The following is an 18,057-nucleotide window of genomic DNA, read 5'->3' as shown; positions in this document are numbered from 1 at the left end:
AGGTGGCAAAGTGCCCTTTGTTGTTTATTTTAAAGTTATTCATGTCTATGTTTCTTATTGCTAGAACATGATGTTGTTCTGTGGCAAGATTGTAAAGAATCTTTTTTTTTTTTTTTTTTTAAGAATCTTACATGAGTTAGAGATGCACATGCCTATTGATTACCTTCAAGCCGACAGTCATTCATTACCAACAAACCCCCAGCTCAGCCCCCAGGGACCAGGCAAATAGTGTGAATCCGCATAGTGGCTGGATGAGATCTGTGCAAATTGGAGGGCATGTGCCCCTTAAAAATCGTGCAGCTAGGGGGCCACGGTGGTTCATTCATTAAGCATCTGCCTTTGGCTCAGGTCATGATCCCAGGGTCCTGGGATCGAGCCCCGCATCGGGCTCCCTGCTTTGCAGACGCCTGCTTCTCCCTCTCCCACTCCCCCTGCTTGTGTTCCCTCTGTTGCTGTGTCTCTGTTAAATAAGTATATAAAATCTCTTAAAAAAATCACGCAGCTGTATCTTGGCTGTTGTAAACATGCTGCAGTAAATATAGATGAATGGGTAGAGAGGACGTGGCGTATATATGACAATGGAATATCACTTAGCTATTAAAAAGAATGAAATCTTGCCATTTGCAGTCACGTGAGTGGAGCTAGAGAGTATTACGCTAAGAAAAATAACTCAGTCCGAGAAAGACAAATACCATCTGATCTCACTCATATGTGTACTTTAACAAACAAAACAGAGGAGCAAAGAGGAAAAGTGAGAGAAAGAGATAGACCAAGGAATAGACTCTTCACTATAGGGAACCAACTGCTGGTTTCGTTACTAGAGGGAGTGGTGGGGAGGTAGATGGGGAAACAGGTGATGGGGACTAAGGAGGCACTTGTTGTGATGAGAACTGGGTGTTGTATGGAAGTGCCGAATCACTAAATTCGACCCCTAAAACTAGGGTCACACTAAATGTTAATTATACGTGAAAAAACTCATGTGGCCATCCTTCGTTTGCATTATCGCCATGCTGGGATGTGGGTCCTGTATTGATAGCCTCTCTTCTTGAAAAGTCAGAAATGTAGCTTGTTATGTACAATCGCCACATTTTTGAATGTTAGCCAAGATGTACTTTTTGGGGGTAAGATATGCAATTATGGTTAAAAAAAAATCAGATTCGCAGGCCGGGCTCCTCCTGGGTTCGTGGGGTCTCTCCCTTTATCTTAGCGGGTGTCCAGGTGCTGCTTATGTCCGTGACTCAGGGCACTAGGAGTCCCGCCTCAAGGGTGGGGTTTGCAGGTGGTTGAGACCTGAGTGAGATTCCCATGTGCACCACAGGCCACTTAGTACGGAAGCCCCAGAGTCACCCATCCTCCTTGCGATCTGGGCAGCTGACCTGTCCTGTTGGATCTAGCTCCTGGAAACTGCATGTCTAAGAAAGTCCATCTGAAAAGTTCTCATCCTAAGACAAAAGCAGTTTCATAACGATGTATGGTGACAGATATGAACCAGGCTTGTCGTGCTGATCACTGTGGCATAGACAACTGTTGAGTCATCACGTTACACACCTCAAACGGGTATGTTCTGTATCAGTTGTATCTTGGTACAGAAGTAAACAAACAGCGACACAAACCTTCCCGTCTGTGACCTCCTCTTGCAGACCCTGGTGGTCTCCAGCCCTGAGTTCTCATCTCTTGCGTGCCCTGTGGGCTCTGTCCCTGCATTCCTTCCCCACATCCCAGCGAGGGTAATTTTCCCAAAGTAATGATTTGCCCAAGTCTCTCCTCTCCTTCAAGATAAATATTCCAGTGAGTCAGTAAGTTACCATGCCGGAAAGCTTCCCCCAACTTCCAGATCTTCTCCCCGAGCCCTGCCACCCTGTGCTGCCCGCACCCAGGAGGTGGACCTGCGCAGCCTGCATCAGTGCCCTCCAGTGTCCCGTGGCTCCCACGAGCACTGTGGGGCACTGGAGACGGGGGCGAGGGAAGTGTACTTGCTTCCTTGGCTCTCACTGTAGGGTTGATATGAGCTGTAATTCTTAGTCATGGCTTTAGTGCCTCTCAGGAAACCTTTACACACAGCGTCTGGCCGCCTTGCCCCATCTCGCATGGGAGACCCAGGCAGATAATGTGAGTCATCGCATGCACAGAGCCTGCCTGGTGCCAGTCCGAAGGGCCGTGTCAGCCCTGGTCTTTCCCTGCACCCTGTCCACACCTCAGCAAATCGTGGGTTTTTAGAATTCTCTTCAAATGGTCCCTCTCTGAATCTGCCCTCTGTGTTGTGCTGGGCCCTAGGTCTCCTCCCTAACCCAGTGGACCGGATCGCTGTATATAGAAGGTCAGCCTCACTCTCGGAAGTCTGGAAATGGTTCGTTGGTGTTCCTTCATCTGGACCTGGAAAAAACCTTAGTCACCGTGATTTGGGAGGCCTTGGTAACATTTGCAGGAGAATTTTCTTTTACTAGAACAAGAGGTCCAACCAACCTCCAAATTAGGAGTTTGCGCCGAGGGTGTGGATGGTCGGTCCATCTGGCTAACTCAGGGAAGGCACCGGTTGAGGTGAGGAGTCACGGCACTGGGGCGGCCTCCCCGGTGTTGCGGCCCGCCGGAAGGATCCGGCAAAGAAGAAGCTTCCTCAGGGGCTCTCCGGGACTGTACCTACCCGGGGCTCAGGGAAGCTGGGCCTGGCTGGCTCTCCCCTTCTGGTCTCCTGCAGAGAGAGCTTCCCAGGAAGAAGGTCTTCACTCGCTCTGGGGTTGCCATGGGAAGCAGGACTTGGCCAATGTGTTTGTGTCTGGGGAACCGTCTGAACCCTGATGTGCTTGGGTGTGGAATGTGGTATGAGCCCAAGCTGGAGAATGAGACAGAGCAAGTCACAGGAGTCTGGAGGTGTTAGACGTGTGTCCCGAGGGATCCGTGAGGGGTTTTAAGAAGGTGGTGAAATAACTCGGACCACATTGTTGGAGAGGGTCAGCCAAACCCTGGAGGCCATTGGTCATCAGGGTCATAAGCTATGGACAGCCAGGCGTCCTCCTTATCATGGTGTCAGTTACTGAGGGTCAACCACAGCCCTGAGGGAGACGGTCCTTCCTCGGCTCCAATGTCAGGAGGTCACCAGTGGCCTGATGCTGTGTCACATGCCCACGTCCTCCCCCTGGCTCCATCCCCTCGTGCAGGCATTGTGTCATCACACGTCCTCACAAGAGGAAGCAGGAGTGAGAGCAGCAAGATATTTTGAGGGAAACTGCATTCATTTAACTTTTATTACATATATTGTGACAATCATTCCATTTTATTACGAGTTATTGTTCATCTCTCTTTTCTAAAAGATTTTATTTATTTATTTTAGACAGAGGAAGCACGCAAGCAGGGAAAGGGGCAGAGGGAGAGGGAGCGAGAGAATCGCAAGCGGACGCCCCGCTGAGCAGGGAGCCCGACATGGGGCTCGATCTCACAACCGTGAGATCAGGACCTGAGCTGAAATCAAAAGTTGGATCCTTAACCAACTGAGCCACCCAGGTGCCTGTGGTTCATCTCGTATTGTGCCTGTTTTATTTTTATTTATTTATTTATTTATTTATTTAAAGATTTTATGTGGAGAGAGAGAGAGAGAATGAGAACCAGTGAGTGAACACGAGATGGGGAAGGTCAGAGGGAGAAGCAGACCCCCTGCTGAGCAGGGAGCCGGATGCGGGACTCAATCCCGCGACTCCAGGATCATGACCTGAGCCGAAGGCAGTTGTTTAACCAACTGAGCTACCCAGGCGCCCTGTGCTGAGTTTATAAATTAAACTTTATCATAGGTATGTATGTATAGGAAAAATCATGTATATACATAGGGTTCGGTACTATCTGTGGTATGAGGCATCCACGGGGTGTCTTGGGATGTATCCCCATGATAAAGGGACAACTGTATGCACTTTTCAGTAGAGGATCAAAGGAACTGGAAAGGGAGAGGAAAGATCCAGGGGGAAAGAGCATCTCTCATTAGTGCCTCACGCACATCTTTAGTTGTGTTTAATATGTTCCAGTTGAATTAACTTGTCGAGTCTGTGTGACAGTTTGAGTGACATTTTTATGTCACTTATCCAGTGTATACATTTTAAAACTTTTTTTTGTTGTTAAAGGCTGTAAGGTCGTATTAACCTGAAAGAATGTATTTACTGTTAACCAAATCTGGGTCGTTTGTGATCTCCTTAAATAACCTCTGTGGTAACATTGGAATGAACATTTATTTGATGTCTGGGAAGTAATATCCCAGTGGAACTTATTTTATTTTGGGTTGATTTTAATATGGAGCTATTAATATAGCATTTCCAATAAGTGACCTTATATGTGAAATCTGTGTTTAATTACTAACATTTTTGCAAGACTGGTAGAACTGTACTCTTTATTATAAGTCACAGATTTAAGAACTTGTCAGGAAAATATTTTATGATTTGATTTATGCATGGGGATCCATGAAAGGCAAGGAGTCCTTGAGTCTTTATGAGATCGTGAACACAGTTACTCCTACAATAGTCTTGGCTTTTTCCAGTCCTGTTATATAATGACTAAACAATATCTTTTTTGAATTTTTCATCCAAAAATATTCCCCAGCTAGAGCTTCATTTAGGAAAATATGATTTCCTAAGAGATCTTTAAGCCTGATGGTTTTTTTTTTAAGATTTTATTTATTTATTGGACAGGCAGAGATCACAAGTAGGCAGACAAGCAGGCAGAGAGAGAGGAGGAAGCAGGCTCCCTCTGAGCAGAGAGCCCAATGCGGGGCTCGATCCCAGGACCCTGAGATCATGACCTAAGCCGAAGGCAGAGGCTTTAAGCCACTGAGCCACCCAGGCACCCCAAGCCTGATAGTTTTAAACAAACAGCATGATGTGCATTTTGCTTCTCTGAAGGTGTTTCCATGGGTTTTTTTCCAGTGGATTTTTCCCCCCTTGAAAAAAAAAGAACTTTTATTGGGTGTTTTATTGCATAAATGGTACATATTCGTTGTATAAAAGTGGGAACCATAGATAATCAAAGGGAAGAGACTAGGAAAGCATCTGATTCTAACATGGTTACAAAATAGAGATGAACCGAGCCCGAGACCCCACCGGCGATCACACGGAGGGAGAGAGACTCTTGGGGATGGTGAGGGTCCGCTGGCAGCTTCGGCAGAACTGGCACATCCTTGGAAAGCACATATCCCCGAGGAGGGTCTCTTAACCAGGTAGCAGGTGCCTCTGTGTCAGCTGCTTCTTGCTCTGGGGCCCTGTGTCTGTCACGGTCAAGGCCTGAAGGCTGCTTCTTTGTCATCACACTCCTCCAGCACCTGTCACTGGCTGTCCGGTGGCTCGTCCAGGCCACTCCTCCACGAGCACTGATTCTTGAACTTCAGAAGCCCTTGGTCTTTGTTCCTGTATGGGAAATTCACACGTGTGTCTGGGTCGTGGGCATCCGTCAAAGGACGGGTACCCCTCGTGTCATCACCTGGATAGAGCCAGACGCTTCTGAAAAACAGAAACGTAGCTCTTCTTGCCACACAGACAGGGGAAAAAGAAGTCCCAGTGAGATACCCGGAGAAGGTTGTGGTCAGGCGAAACCCAGCAGCAGGTGCGTTCCTTCCAAGATGCAAATTGCCCGCTGCCTGTGACGATAGGTCGGTGGCTGGGTTTGCTGGATTCCTGATGTGTAACGTATAACGGACTGATAACATGGCATTCACATAATTAGTGAAGACAGCGTATGGAGATGCCCGTGAGGAGGGAACCGGGAACGGTGGTACCCAGCTGCGAAGCCTAGAAGTTGACTCTTTAGAGTTACCTTCAGGCCAGCCATCAGGCTGACACCCATCTGTCAGCTTTCGTGGTCCCTGGAGTTCAGGGCTGGGGCCGGCCGAAGTGGGGCTGCCTACTAGCCCTGCCTTGGGAGGCTGCCCGCCACCCCACAGCTCAAGAACATAGCCCCACCGGCCGGACCGGGGCCGCCGGATGGCTGCTTTCTTCCCTCCCCTAACAGTGGACGATGGCGATGGGTGTTATTCCTTATTTTTATTGTAACTCTAAACTGTGTCCCCAGATTCTAAGTCTGATTAGTTGGCTGCTGATTTGGCATTACGGTCTGCTTACTACTTAAAAAAAAAAAAAAGGCAGAAATAGGCATTAATGGAATTTCGTAAGATTAGGGAGCTGTGTCCAGCATGTTTACCAGGGACCTGGGCGGACCGGGGAAGTTGCAGAGCTGAGCAGAGTGGCTCATAGGTGGGTGACAGGTCAGGTTCAAATGCATTTTGATAAGACAGCGCTCTGGGCCAACGCCAACAAGAGGACATCCGGCAGTGATTCCTGTTAAGTCCTGCAGAAGCAAAGGTGGGAGCGAGCAGGTTCTGCGGTCCCTGCTTTGAAAAAGACGCTATTTCGACCTTATTGAGACCTTTGCTTATAACATTTATGAGATGAGGTGTGATTTGTTACATGTGTGCTGTTCTAGTTCAATCCCCCTGCAGCGAGGGTTGTCATTTCCATTTTATAGGTGAGTTTTAGAAAGGTTAAGAAATGTATCCAGGGTATCCGCTTAGCTTTTGAGCATTTCGCGATGCGGCCTCTGTGATGGGATCCAAGAAATGGTGTGTCTGAAAAGGAAGGGAGGGAGGGAAGGAAGGAGGGAAAAAGAGGAAACTCAGAAACTCAGATTTTATTGGAAGAAACCTGGAGGGTTGGTCAGTGCGTGGTCCGTGTTGTATCCTGGACAGGACATTTTAAGATGAAACACGCGCACACTTGAGTGTGTGCAGAGTAAATATTTGTGGAAAAGCTAGGACGGTTGAAGGGAAAGCTCTGGCAAGGTTCTCAAGCAGAAGCTGATGGAGACCGGCGGTCCCCTGCCCTGGGAGGAGGTCCGGTCCAGGAAGGCGCTGCTGTGTCACCATCAGGAGGAATACACGAACTGGGTGCATGTCAGCAATATTACTGCTGCTCTTTGGGTGAAGAAGCATCCGTGAGAAGGAGGCTGGGGAGACCGGCTGAAAACAGCAAAATCCCGCCATCATCTTCCCAGCCAAGGGCAGGAGAAGAACTCGAGGACCCCTCTTGAGATGCGATTTTTTTCTGTTTTCTTGGGGGGGGGGAGATGTATATCTCACTGACCTAACCAGAGAGACCAAATGCCTACATTTACAACATGCTTATTTTAGTTATTTTAAGATCAAGATCCTTTTCTTTTCTTTTTCTTTTTTTTTTTTTAATTTTGGTAAGTAAAGGTGGAGAAGTTATGGAAAGAAATCCGACTCTAACTATAAACCGAACAGATGGGATAGTGGGAATAAAAACAAATTAAAGCAATATTGCAAGGAACTCTCAACTTTCATTTAAAAATATATATGATGATGTTTTTCAACTTTTCACATTCAACCTATCGGTAGATCGGGTGACAAAATGAAAAATCAATTTCAGCTGTGTATATTTTAAATGTTTACCTAAATGATTTGGACTTACCAGCCCAGAAGTCCAGATGAATGTATTAAAGTGCTATTTATGTGTGTGTGTGTGTGTGTGTGTGTGTTTTATGAATTAGAACTTTATTTTACATTATGTTATACACAGGATGCAGTTCCACTTGGTGACATTTAGTGTAGAAAATGGAACTGAACGGTGATCTAATTAGAACAGTAAATAATACGGGTTTAATTAGCTCGTGTTCCTGATGACAGATTTGATCAGTTCCCAGATATTTACCCTTTCCTTTCGTTGGACTATTCCCGAGGTGTTGCCTCGAGCAGGACCGTGCCCGGGGTTATGAATAAGTAGCTTGGCAAGAAGCCATGAAACCCACTGACCGGTGAGTCTGGGGTGGAAATGATTGGAAAAATCCCTCCTTGGTTCATTATTCCATTTCACTTTTGAAAGCCCTTTCTACAGATCCCCCTCTTAATTTAAAAAATAATTTTTGGGGGGTTAGATGAGATAACATGGCCTAAGGGCTTAAGGAAGCCCATGTAATATCTAGTTCAGCTGTTCACTGTGGTTTTATTAGTATTAGGGTTTCCTTCATAAGCATTCCTGTTCTCTGACTTACAGCTTCCCTGTTAAATTCTCTCTGACTTGAACTTTTCTCTGCATCAATGTGGTCTGTCTTTGCTTGCTTACAAACGTTAAATTCAAGTATGACAGTGTTTGCTTTAAAGAAAAAAATTGTTTGAAAAATGCAGAGAAACAAAAACAAAAGAAGATAAAATCACTCAGAGTCTTCGAACCTGGAAGTCGCCATGGCGAACGTTTTAAGTTAGCTCACTCCTTTCTCCATGTACTTACACGGTTACCTATATGAAAATGATGCAGTCTTCCCCTGTGTTCTAAGGATTGCCTTTTACCTTCTTCTTCTTCAAAAAAAATTTTTTTTGAAAAAGATACCCCAAAAATGCAAGTTCAGATAAAACTAACACCCATTACAGCACCCCATGGGTTCATCAGATAGAATGCTTCATCGTATCGGCTTCAGATCTTTTATGAGGGTGAAGGGGCTATATGACATTCAGCTGGTATCCCTTTGTTGTGGACAGCGTCTGCTCCAAGTCCCACATCCTCTGTTCTCAGAGGCATCTTGACCCTTCCAACCCCTATGCTTGTCCTTGCGGTATGCTTTTGCGTATACACTCACATACCTGCGCCTTTATCCAAAGGATGAAGAGATTGCAAATGCCTTGGGCATTTTTGTTTTAATGTAAATAAAGTGGAAGTTTAATGGAAATCTAGTCTTTTCCTTTATAGCTTCTACCTTTTTTTCCCCCCCTGTATAGAAATAAGGGTTTTATTGCTCACAATTTTTAGAAAAGTTCTTGGCTTAAAAATATCTATTTTTTAATTTAATTTTTTTTGTATGTGTGTGTGTTCCAAAGTTCATTGCTTACTTTGTTGACCTGTCTAGGACAGTCTTGCCTCGGTCAAATCTATAGACTGTTTATCTATAATTTTTCTACTATTTTAGAGTCTCAGTGCTTTTAATAAAAATTTCCAGTGTATCTGGAAATCATTTTGGTGTATTTTCTGAAAAAACCCTCTTTTTTTTTTTTTTAATCAATTTATTTCAATGGGAAGGGGCAGAGGGAGAATCACAAGCAGACTCCACACCGGACATGGAGCCTGATGACCTTGGGCTTCATCTCATGACTCTGAGATCATGACCTGAGCCAAAACCCGGAGTCGAACGCTTAGCTAGCTGAGCCACCCAGCCATCCTGGTTTTTGTTTTGTTTTTATAAACATTCATCACTCTGACTTGTGGTTCCATCTTACCTCCTTATACTTGGGTCTGTTTCTGGACTCTTCTTTTTAAAAAAATTTAGTAGATTTTCAGTACTTATCACAACGCCAGCTCTCTACTCTTAATTGAGGCATTTTCCCTTCTTTTACAGTTTTTTATTGGCTCCTGTAGACTTACTCCGCCAGATGAACTTTGGAATCATTTTGTCCGGTTCAGTAAAAATTCCTTTGGGGATTTTGGAGTTGTTATAAATTTATAGATTAGTTTGGAGAGAAATAACATTTTATAGTTTCAGGTCTACCCATTTAGGACTATGTACGTTTCTCCATTTATTCAACGGAGCCTACTCTAGGCCCCTTAGTGAAGTTTCGTAACTTTATTTAAGTAAGACATGTCATTTCTTCTCATATCTACACCTAAATCTGTCTATATATTTTTATTTTTATTTTTTTATTTATTTTTAAAGATTTTATTTATTTGACAGACAGGGATCACAAGTGGGCAGAGAGTTAGGCAGAGAGGGAGGGGAAGCAGGCTCCTTACTAAGCAGAGAGCCCGATGAGGGGCTTGATCGCAGGACTCTGAGATCATGACCTGAGCCGAAGGCAGAGGCTTTAACCCACTGAGCCACTCAGGCGCCCTGTCTATGTATTTTTAACTTATACATGTCCTCCTCTTTTCTCTAGAGTATCCCAACATAAGTCAATGGTGGCCATTTCAGAACACTAATTAAACCAAATAACTAATTTGGTTTAATTAGTGGACGCTTCTCTATTTTCTTGGATTCCCAAGGCTTTAATTACATTGTTTTCTTGGGATGGGGCCCATTTCAGGAGATTTCACAAATCCTCATGCAAAATAATTTCCTTGGAGCGAGCGCCTATCTTCCTAACAGAAGGGCAAGGCAGGATTTCAGTGGCGAGAAGTCTTAGGTACAAGTTGGGGACCCTGCTGTGTTGGTTATAAAACATAACTTTGTTTATTTAAATTTTAGAATGATAAAATTTCAGAGTTACAACTGACCTTAGCTGCCTGGACAAAACCTTCATAAGGTGGAAGGGTACTCACGTGTCACTAGTTTCCATATACAACTGTCGTGTGTGTGTGTGTGTGTGTGTGTGAGTGTGTGTGTGTGTGTGTGTGCATGCGCACATGTGTGTGTTTAATGTAGCCATTCCAAAGCAAAGCACTTTTAGGCAACTTTCTCTCTGTGAACAACTTAGAATAAGACTAGGAAAAACTGGAAAAATGTTAGGATGATTCTAGCATATGTGTCTTAACTTACTGTGTTTTTTCACATTCTAGACCTCAAGAAATATGCATTCTGATGAAGAGAAGGACAGCAACTGGGATGCTTGGGGCAGCTGGAGTGACTGCTCTAGGACCTGCGGGGGAGGGGCTTCATACTCTCTGCGGAGGTGCTTGACTGGGAGGTGAGTGGTGGTCTTACAGCTCTTCTCTGCGGATGTCAGTGCCTTTGAAGGTTGGGGCTGGGGAACAGCTTGCTTCTTGGCTTCAGAAGATACTAGGATGGTAATATGACATCTGCTGTATATAAACATCAGTCATCCTCATGGTACCATATTTAAATAGCACTGGCCCCATTTTCATGAGAGAGGCCATAGTCCATCCACCTGAGACTCCCAGCTCAAAGGAGCCTGGGGCACTCAACACTTTAAGCTTTGCAGGAGGGAAGGCTGGCATGTTAAGTCACTCGCCCCAGATTGTCCAGACTAGGGATAATGGCTCAAGTCTTCTGAATTCTACCCCTAAGTCATCTCAGTTTTTTCACTTTCTCTGAGCAACCCATCAATTAACGAGGCAATGCATGTTCTGTTTTCACACCTTAGGTACGCTTATATTACATAACGTGTTAAAACGTAAGATTGGCTCCTTCAAAAAAATCCATTAGTTTTTTATGATGAGCTCACACTCATCATTGTTTTTGGGACAATTTAAGGTAATCCTTTGTAGGACCATTTAAATCCCAGCCAAGGATTCACCTCAGCTGTCAGGTAAGACAGAGCCCCAGGTTGATGGAACCTGGTGTCCCGGTTCTGGACCAAAGGAAGGCGCCAGGATCATGGCAGGTGTCTTCAGATATGGGATATTGAAAAGCAAAAGGGTAAGTTGATTTGCCCTGGATGGTGTCAAGGTGTAGATCAGAAATGCAGGGAGAACACATTTTGTTTAGCTCATGTCGGGATTTGTTGATGTCGCTGTTCTATGGGATATTTAAGAGTGACTACATATACCTTCCAGTTTCCTTGAGACCGTGCATGGCAGGTCAGATGGGAGATCGTCATGTGGCCTTGCAAAGGAGGACCCTTGGTTCACTGCAGGACAGCAAGGGAGGCTGTTGGAGGTGCTGTTGGTGTCATTACCCCAGGCTGAGCTCTAACTCCCAGCACTGGGCTCTACGCGAATGGTTGCAGAACTGAACCCAGGGATTAGTCTTGCACAAAGTGGTGTACCTGCTTCCCCAGTACCATTACCTTGGGGAGGAAGCGAAGACCCTGTTACTCCTGTGTCACACTGTGTGGATGGATGACAGGATGTGATGCTGTACCGGCATGTCTCTATCCCGTTGAGGCCTACAATAGGAGGACCAGGTGCCTATGGGCAAGGGTCAGGGAGGGGCTTCTCATGTGTGGAATAGGATTTTTTTCCCTCTGCTGTTCAGTCACTTGGGGGAGAAGTTTCCAGTGTAGAGTCTGGTGCCCAGAAGGTAGGACTTTGGCACTACTCTATCACCTCCAGATCTGAAGAGTGTGAATGATTTGCAATCAGTGGTGGGATTCAGTTGGAAAAGGAATGTGGTTCATTCGTGTTTGTCTTTTTTTTTTTTTTTTTTGGTAGCAGCTTTATTTATTTATTTATTTTTCATTTATTTATTTTCAGCATAGCAGTATCATTATTTTTTCACCACACCCAGTGCTCCATGCAATCTGTGCCCTCTATAATACCCACCACCTGGTACCCCGACCTCCCAACCCCCCGCCACTTCAAACCCCTCAGATTGTTTTTCAGAGTCCATAGTCTCTCATGATTCACCTCCCCTTCCAATTTACCCCAACCCCCTTCTCTCTAACTCCCCATGTCCTCCATGCTTTTTGTTATGCTCCACAAATAAGTGAAACCATATGATAATTGACTCTCTCTGCTTGACTTATTTCACTCAGCATAATCTCCTCCAGTCCTGTCCATGTTGTTACAAAAGTTGGGTATTCGTCCTTTCTGATGGAGGCACAATACTCCATAGTGTATATGGACCACATCTTCCTTATCCATTCATCCGTTGAAGGGCATCTTGGTTCTTTCCACAGTTTGGCGACCATGGCCATTGCTGCTATAAACATTGGGGTACAGATGGCCCTTCTTTTCGCGACATCTGTATCTTTGGGGTAAATACCCAGGAGTGCAATGGCAGGGTCATAGGGAAGTTCTATTTTTAATTTCTTGAGGAATCTCCACACTGTTCTCCAAAGAGGCTACACCAACTTGCATTCCCACCAACAGTGTAAGAGGGCTCCCCTTTCTCCACATCCTCTCCAACAAATGTTGTTTCCTGTCTTGCTAATTTTGGCCATTCTAACTGGTGTAAGGTGATATCTCAATGTAGTTTTAATTTGAATCTCCCTGATGGCTAGAGATGATGAACATATGTAGAAGAATGAAACTCGACCATTCTCTTACACCGTACACAAAGATAAGCTCAAAATGGATAAAAGACTTCAATGTGAGACAGGAATCCATCAGAATCCTAGAGGAGAACATAGGCAGTAATCTCTTCGCTATCAGCCACAGCAACTTCTTTCAAGATATGTCTCCAAAGGCAAAGGAAACAAAAGCGAAGATGAACTTTTGGGACTTCATCAAAATCAAAAGCTTCTGCACAGCAAAGGAAACAGTCAAGAAAACAAAGAGGCAACCCATGGAATGGGAGAAGATATTTGCCAATGCCAGTACAGACAAAAGGTTGATATCCAGGATCTATAATGAACTCCTCAAACTCAACACACACAAAACAGACAATCATATCAAAAAATGGGCAGAAGATATGGACAGACACTTCTCCAATAAAGACATACAAATGGCTGTCTTTTTTTTTTTTTAATAGTATACACTTGTATTTGTTAAAAAGAACCAGAGGAATATATTGAAGACTATGAATGACCACTTTCATCGTTCTGTCATACAACCCAAATGCTTACATATTTATTGGTTATTTTGCTAATTAAAAAATGACTTTGACTTTGTCTGGAGTATAATTTTGCTAAGTGATCTATTTTAGTGTGTGTGTGCACGCGTGTATGTGTGTGTGTGTGTGTGTGTGTGTGTGTGAATGTGGTGAGCGTGCATCTTCTCTCTCCTAACTGGGGTCAGCTGATCATTAAACACTTCGGAGAAGGAAGGGAAGTTGCTAAGCTTCTTCTGTCTTTTCTGCCCCTATTCAGGAAGGAAAATTTGGGCATGATGAGAACAACAGGAGGAGGAGGTCTGCCTTGACATTGGAGAGCATGTCTCGGTGCCCTGTGGTTTGGCAGACGTTTAAAAAGCTATCTCCTTCTGCTGTGATCCCTCTGATACATTTCTCTGAGGCAGTTTCCTCTTTTCTCCCAGTCTCTTGGCATGTCTTGCCAGCAGTGCCCTTGAGATGTGCTGTTCACAGTCCTGTCTTGGCAATGCTGTTGCTCCCTCAGCTCCTGGACAAGTAGGCACACTGCGGGGGTCCCCTTGTTGATGTCTCATCAACCCTCAGTGGCCATCTTGGCAGGTTCCCAAGATAGCGCTGTGTTGCCTGACTTGCCCGTGGCCCACCTCTGGCTCACCAGAAACCCTCCTGTGAGCTTTGCTAAGCGGACTCTTGAAGTGCTGGGAATCAGTGTGGTAAGACTTACTCTTCACACACAGGTACCGTGACCAATTTCTCCGTCTTTAAATTGCTGAGGTATGAATTAGCCACTAACCAACTGCAGGAGACATGGGTTGAACTCCTTAAGGGGGTACCCCTAAATTTCATCCCCTTGGTCTGGGGTTAGCAGATTGAAGCCCTCATCACTTTCTTTGTTCTTGGTGGGGCAGAGTGGAAAGTAGGAGCATAGCACACACTTCTCAAAGAACTCTTCAGAAATCCTTCCTCTTTGCAATCCTCCATGAGAGGTCTTCAGCACCAGATCCTTTTAAAAATCAATCAGTCTTCTATTATCCATCTATCATCTACCTATCATCCACCTTCCAGTAAAGGACAGTATTAGGTTAGTTTCAGGGGCATAGTAAAGTGACTCAGCAAATCTGTATACTCTTCGGTCCTCACCATTATAACTGCACTCTCAATCCCCTTCACCTCTTTCCCCCACCCATGACCCCACTCACCTCCTTTCTGGTGACCATCAGTTTGTTCTCTATACTTAAGAGTCTGTTTCTTGGTTTGCTTTCTTGGTTTTCTTTGTGTTGTCTCTTAAATGGATTTTTCTCTGACTTACTGCACTTGGCATTATATTTTCTAGATCCATCCATATTGTTGCAAATGGCAAGATTTCATTCTTTTTCATGGCCAAGTTATACTCTTCTGTGAACACATCTTCTCTATCCATTTATCTATTGTGGGCACTTGGGCTGCTTCCATAATTTGGCTGTTGTAAATAATGCTGCAACAAACACAGGGGTGCATACATCTTTTTAAATTAATGTTTTCATTTTCTTTGGGTTAATACCCAGTATGGAATGACTGGATCTCTTGGTAGTTCTATTTTCAGTTTTTAAAAGAATCTTCATACTGTTTTCCACAGTGGTTGCACCAGTTTGCATTCCTGCCAACAGTGCATGAGGGTTCTTTTTTTCCCACATCCTTTGCCAACACTTGTTGTTTTTTTGTGTTTTTAATTTTAGCCATTCTGACAGGTATGATGTCATATCTCATTGTGGTTTTGATTTGCGTTTCCCTGATGATGATGAGTGATACTGGGCATCTTTAATGTGTCTGTTGGCCATCTGTAGGTCATCTTTGGAGAAATGTCTCTTCATGTCTTCCGCCCATTCTTAATTGGATTATTTGGGTTTTGTGTGTGTGTGTATGTGTGTGTGTGTGTGTGTGTTGAGTTGTGTAATTTCTTCATGTATTCTGGATGCTAATCCTTTATCTGATATGTCACTTGCAAATACCTTCTCACCAGGGCGTTTTGGTGCCTTAAGATATGCAGGAAGTTTAACAATTATGAATTTAACACAGAGCCTGCCCTCATAGTTCTTATAGGAGAGGGCTATGCAACAAAGAATTCAGAGAGTGGGAGCAGCATACATAAAGGTGCTAGAGCAGGAAATGAAAAGAGGCTTTTATGCCAAGAGAACCCCAGACAAGGGAGATAGCAGAATGGGCCAAAATTGAAGAAAAATGTAGATTTGTGAGCCAGGGCAAAGAATCTCGTTCTCAGACTTTCAAAACTCAAACCTAGTAAAATTTTTTTAAAAAGGGCATATTTGGAATTAATATAGGTTGTCAACTTTTTTATTTAGCCAAATAAGAACACAAATAAATATGAACAAACAACTTGACTGTGGTCTACCATCACAGACTTTTCAAAAAAGAATTAGAATCAGAATCTTGTCATTTCAGTGTCTAAAGGTAGGATGTACTCTTGGATTTAAAAACTTGTCTTTAAATTGAATTCATTTGGTTTTATGAAAATCCACTCTTTTGCTCTTGTTTGTCTCACTTGGCTTTGGATTAATAAAAATGATTGCAGATATTAATAGCTCACTGGTGGGCAACTGGAACCAGAAATTTGAGAAGTAAACATAGTCATGGACTCAGAACCTGAGATTCTAAGATCACTGAAGGAAGCAATATGCGGAAAAGTGATTTGATCAGAGCTATACTTTTTATCCAGGCACTCACTAATTCTTAAGCAGTGAGAGGCAGAGAAGCCAAGGAGGAAGCAGTTACAAAGAGGTTGAGAAGCTAAGCAGATTTTTTGGTGTTCTCATGGTCCTGGAACATAAAAATTGGGGTTCAAAGCCCTGGAGACACCTCAGGTGATACACTGGTATTCCTGATGGACTATATGCTAGGAGAAAGGTTAAAAAAGAAAGTCCTAAATAGACTAGATGTCATTAAGACTGAAACCCAGTTGAATGAGCTTAACTCTACTTTGAGTGATAAAATGTGTTGTTATTCCAGCCGCCTCCAGGAAGCTTTAAAAGAAGAAAACCCTACAATACCCTGGAGGAAGATGACATCAACCTGAGATTATACCAATTTTCGTAGATCATTCCTATAATTTAATAAAACATTACCAGTCTTACCATGAGACAGGATCAAGAAGAAAAACAGACAATAGAAAAAGGTCCTGGAGCTATTAGATCTACATGTGGAAAACAACAACAACAACAAAAACCCTGTAATAAATATGACAAAATGTAGGATTTTACCAGAGGACTGGAATCCATAAAGTAGAGTCAAATGGAAATTTGAGAACAGAAGCCTGTGATAGCTAAAATTAAGAACTAAATAGATGATGTTCACAGCAGATTAGAAATAGTAGGAGAGGTTTGTAGAACTATCCTGGGTAAATTATAGAGGGGAAAAACACAGGAAATAGAATAATGAAAATATCTAAATCATGTGCAACTGGACTCCTAAAAGGAAAGGAGGTAGGAAATAGAGTAGAAGCACTATTTGAAGAGATAGTAGCCCAGAATTTCCCAAAACTTCTAAAAGTTACTGCTATGTAGATGTTAAGCTACAAATTCAAGAAGCTTTGCAAACCCCAAAGAGAGTGAGTACACATAACCACATTATAGCAAAATCTTAAGAGAAGCTGGAGAGAAAAGATCTATTATCTTCAAAGGAGCAAAAATAACATTGACTGGTAAATTCTCATTAGAAGATAATGAAATGAACTGTTGAATATCTTGAATGAAAATAACTATTACAATAGAATTTTCTACCTATTGTATGGAAAAATAGCCTTCATATGTGAAGGTGAAATAAAGATGTTTTTAGACAAACAAAAGCTTCAGAACTCTTTGCTACCTGAACAGTGTTCAAAGAAGTGCTAAGGGGATTTCTTCAGGTAGAGGAAAAATGTCCCCATATAGAGGATGGAAATGCAGGAGGAAAAGAAAAGCAACTGAGAACAGAAGTGTAAGTGACTCTGAACCACTTAGAGCAGTAATAGTAAGATTTGCGGGATTTAAGTGTATGTAAAATTAAAAGAGAGGGAAACCATGACATGAAATTTGGGAAGGGAGCGAATGGAGTTAAAATGATCTAATGTTTTTGAATTACGTGGAAAACCATAGAAGTAACTAATTTACCTTTGACTTTTCCAAGTCCGTGTTGTCATTTTTAGGGTTACCGTTAAAAGCACAATAAGAAATTATATAACAACCAGCTATCATAGAGAGAAGTAGAATAATGATAAAATACTTGGTTGATTCCAAATAACTCACGAAGGAGAAAACTCAAGGAGAGGAAATGGAAGTAGAGTGAGTGCGACAAATAGAAAAGAAATGTTAAAATGGTAGTTGTGAACCACTAGATAGATCAGTTGTTACATTAGATGTATATGGACTAGGTAGTCCAGTTAAAAGATAAAATTTGTTAGAGGATAAAACAAAAATCATGCACTGTTTACTAGAGACAAATGTTAAGAACATCTGAAAATCATAGGAAGAAGCTATGACATATGACACTAAATGAAAGGAAATTGGTGATGCTATGCTGGTGTCAGAGTAGAAACTAAAGAAGCATTGTCAGAAAGAGAGGGATCATCTATATCAAAACTTGGAAGATGTAACTTCATCCATCCTTACAGGCAAGTTTATAGCCCAAAAC

The 18,057-nt window shown here is 43.2% G+C and overlaps 1 protein-coding gene across 3 annotated transcripts in view; it reads left to right on the top strand.

Annotated features, from left to right (window-relative positions):
* Positions 1–18,057, top strand: part of ADAMTSL3 (ADAMTS like 3) — a 336,446-nt gene that overhangs the window by 93,279 nt on the left and 225,110 nt on the right. For all 3 annotated transcript variants that reach the window (XM_032341952.1, XM_032341950.1, XM_032341951.1), the window contains exon 4: positions 10,524–10,651. In XM_032341952.1, the coding sequence (XP_032197843.1) occupies positions 10,524–10,651 (128 nt within the window). The remainder of the gene's footprint in view (positions 1–10,523; positions 10,652–18,057) is intronic.

This window comes from Mustela erminea, chromosome 5 (assembly GCF_009829155.1).
Source record: "Mustela erminea isolate mMusErm1 chromosome 5, mMusErm1.Pri, whole genome shotgun sequence".
NCBI classification, from domain to species: domain Eukaryota; kingdom Metazoa; phylum Chordata; class Mammalia; order Carnivora; family Mustelidae; genus Mustela; species Mustela erminea.
Note: the sequence above shows the minus strand (reverse complement) of the source record. Positions and strands in the feature narration are given on the sequence as shown.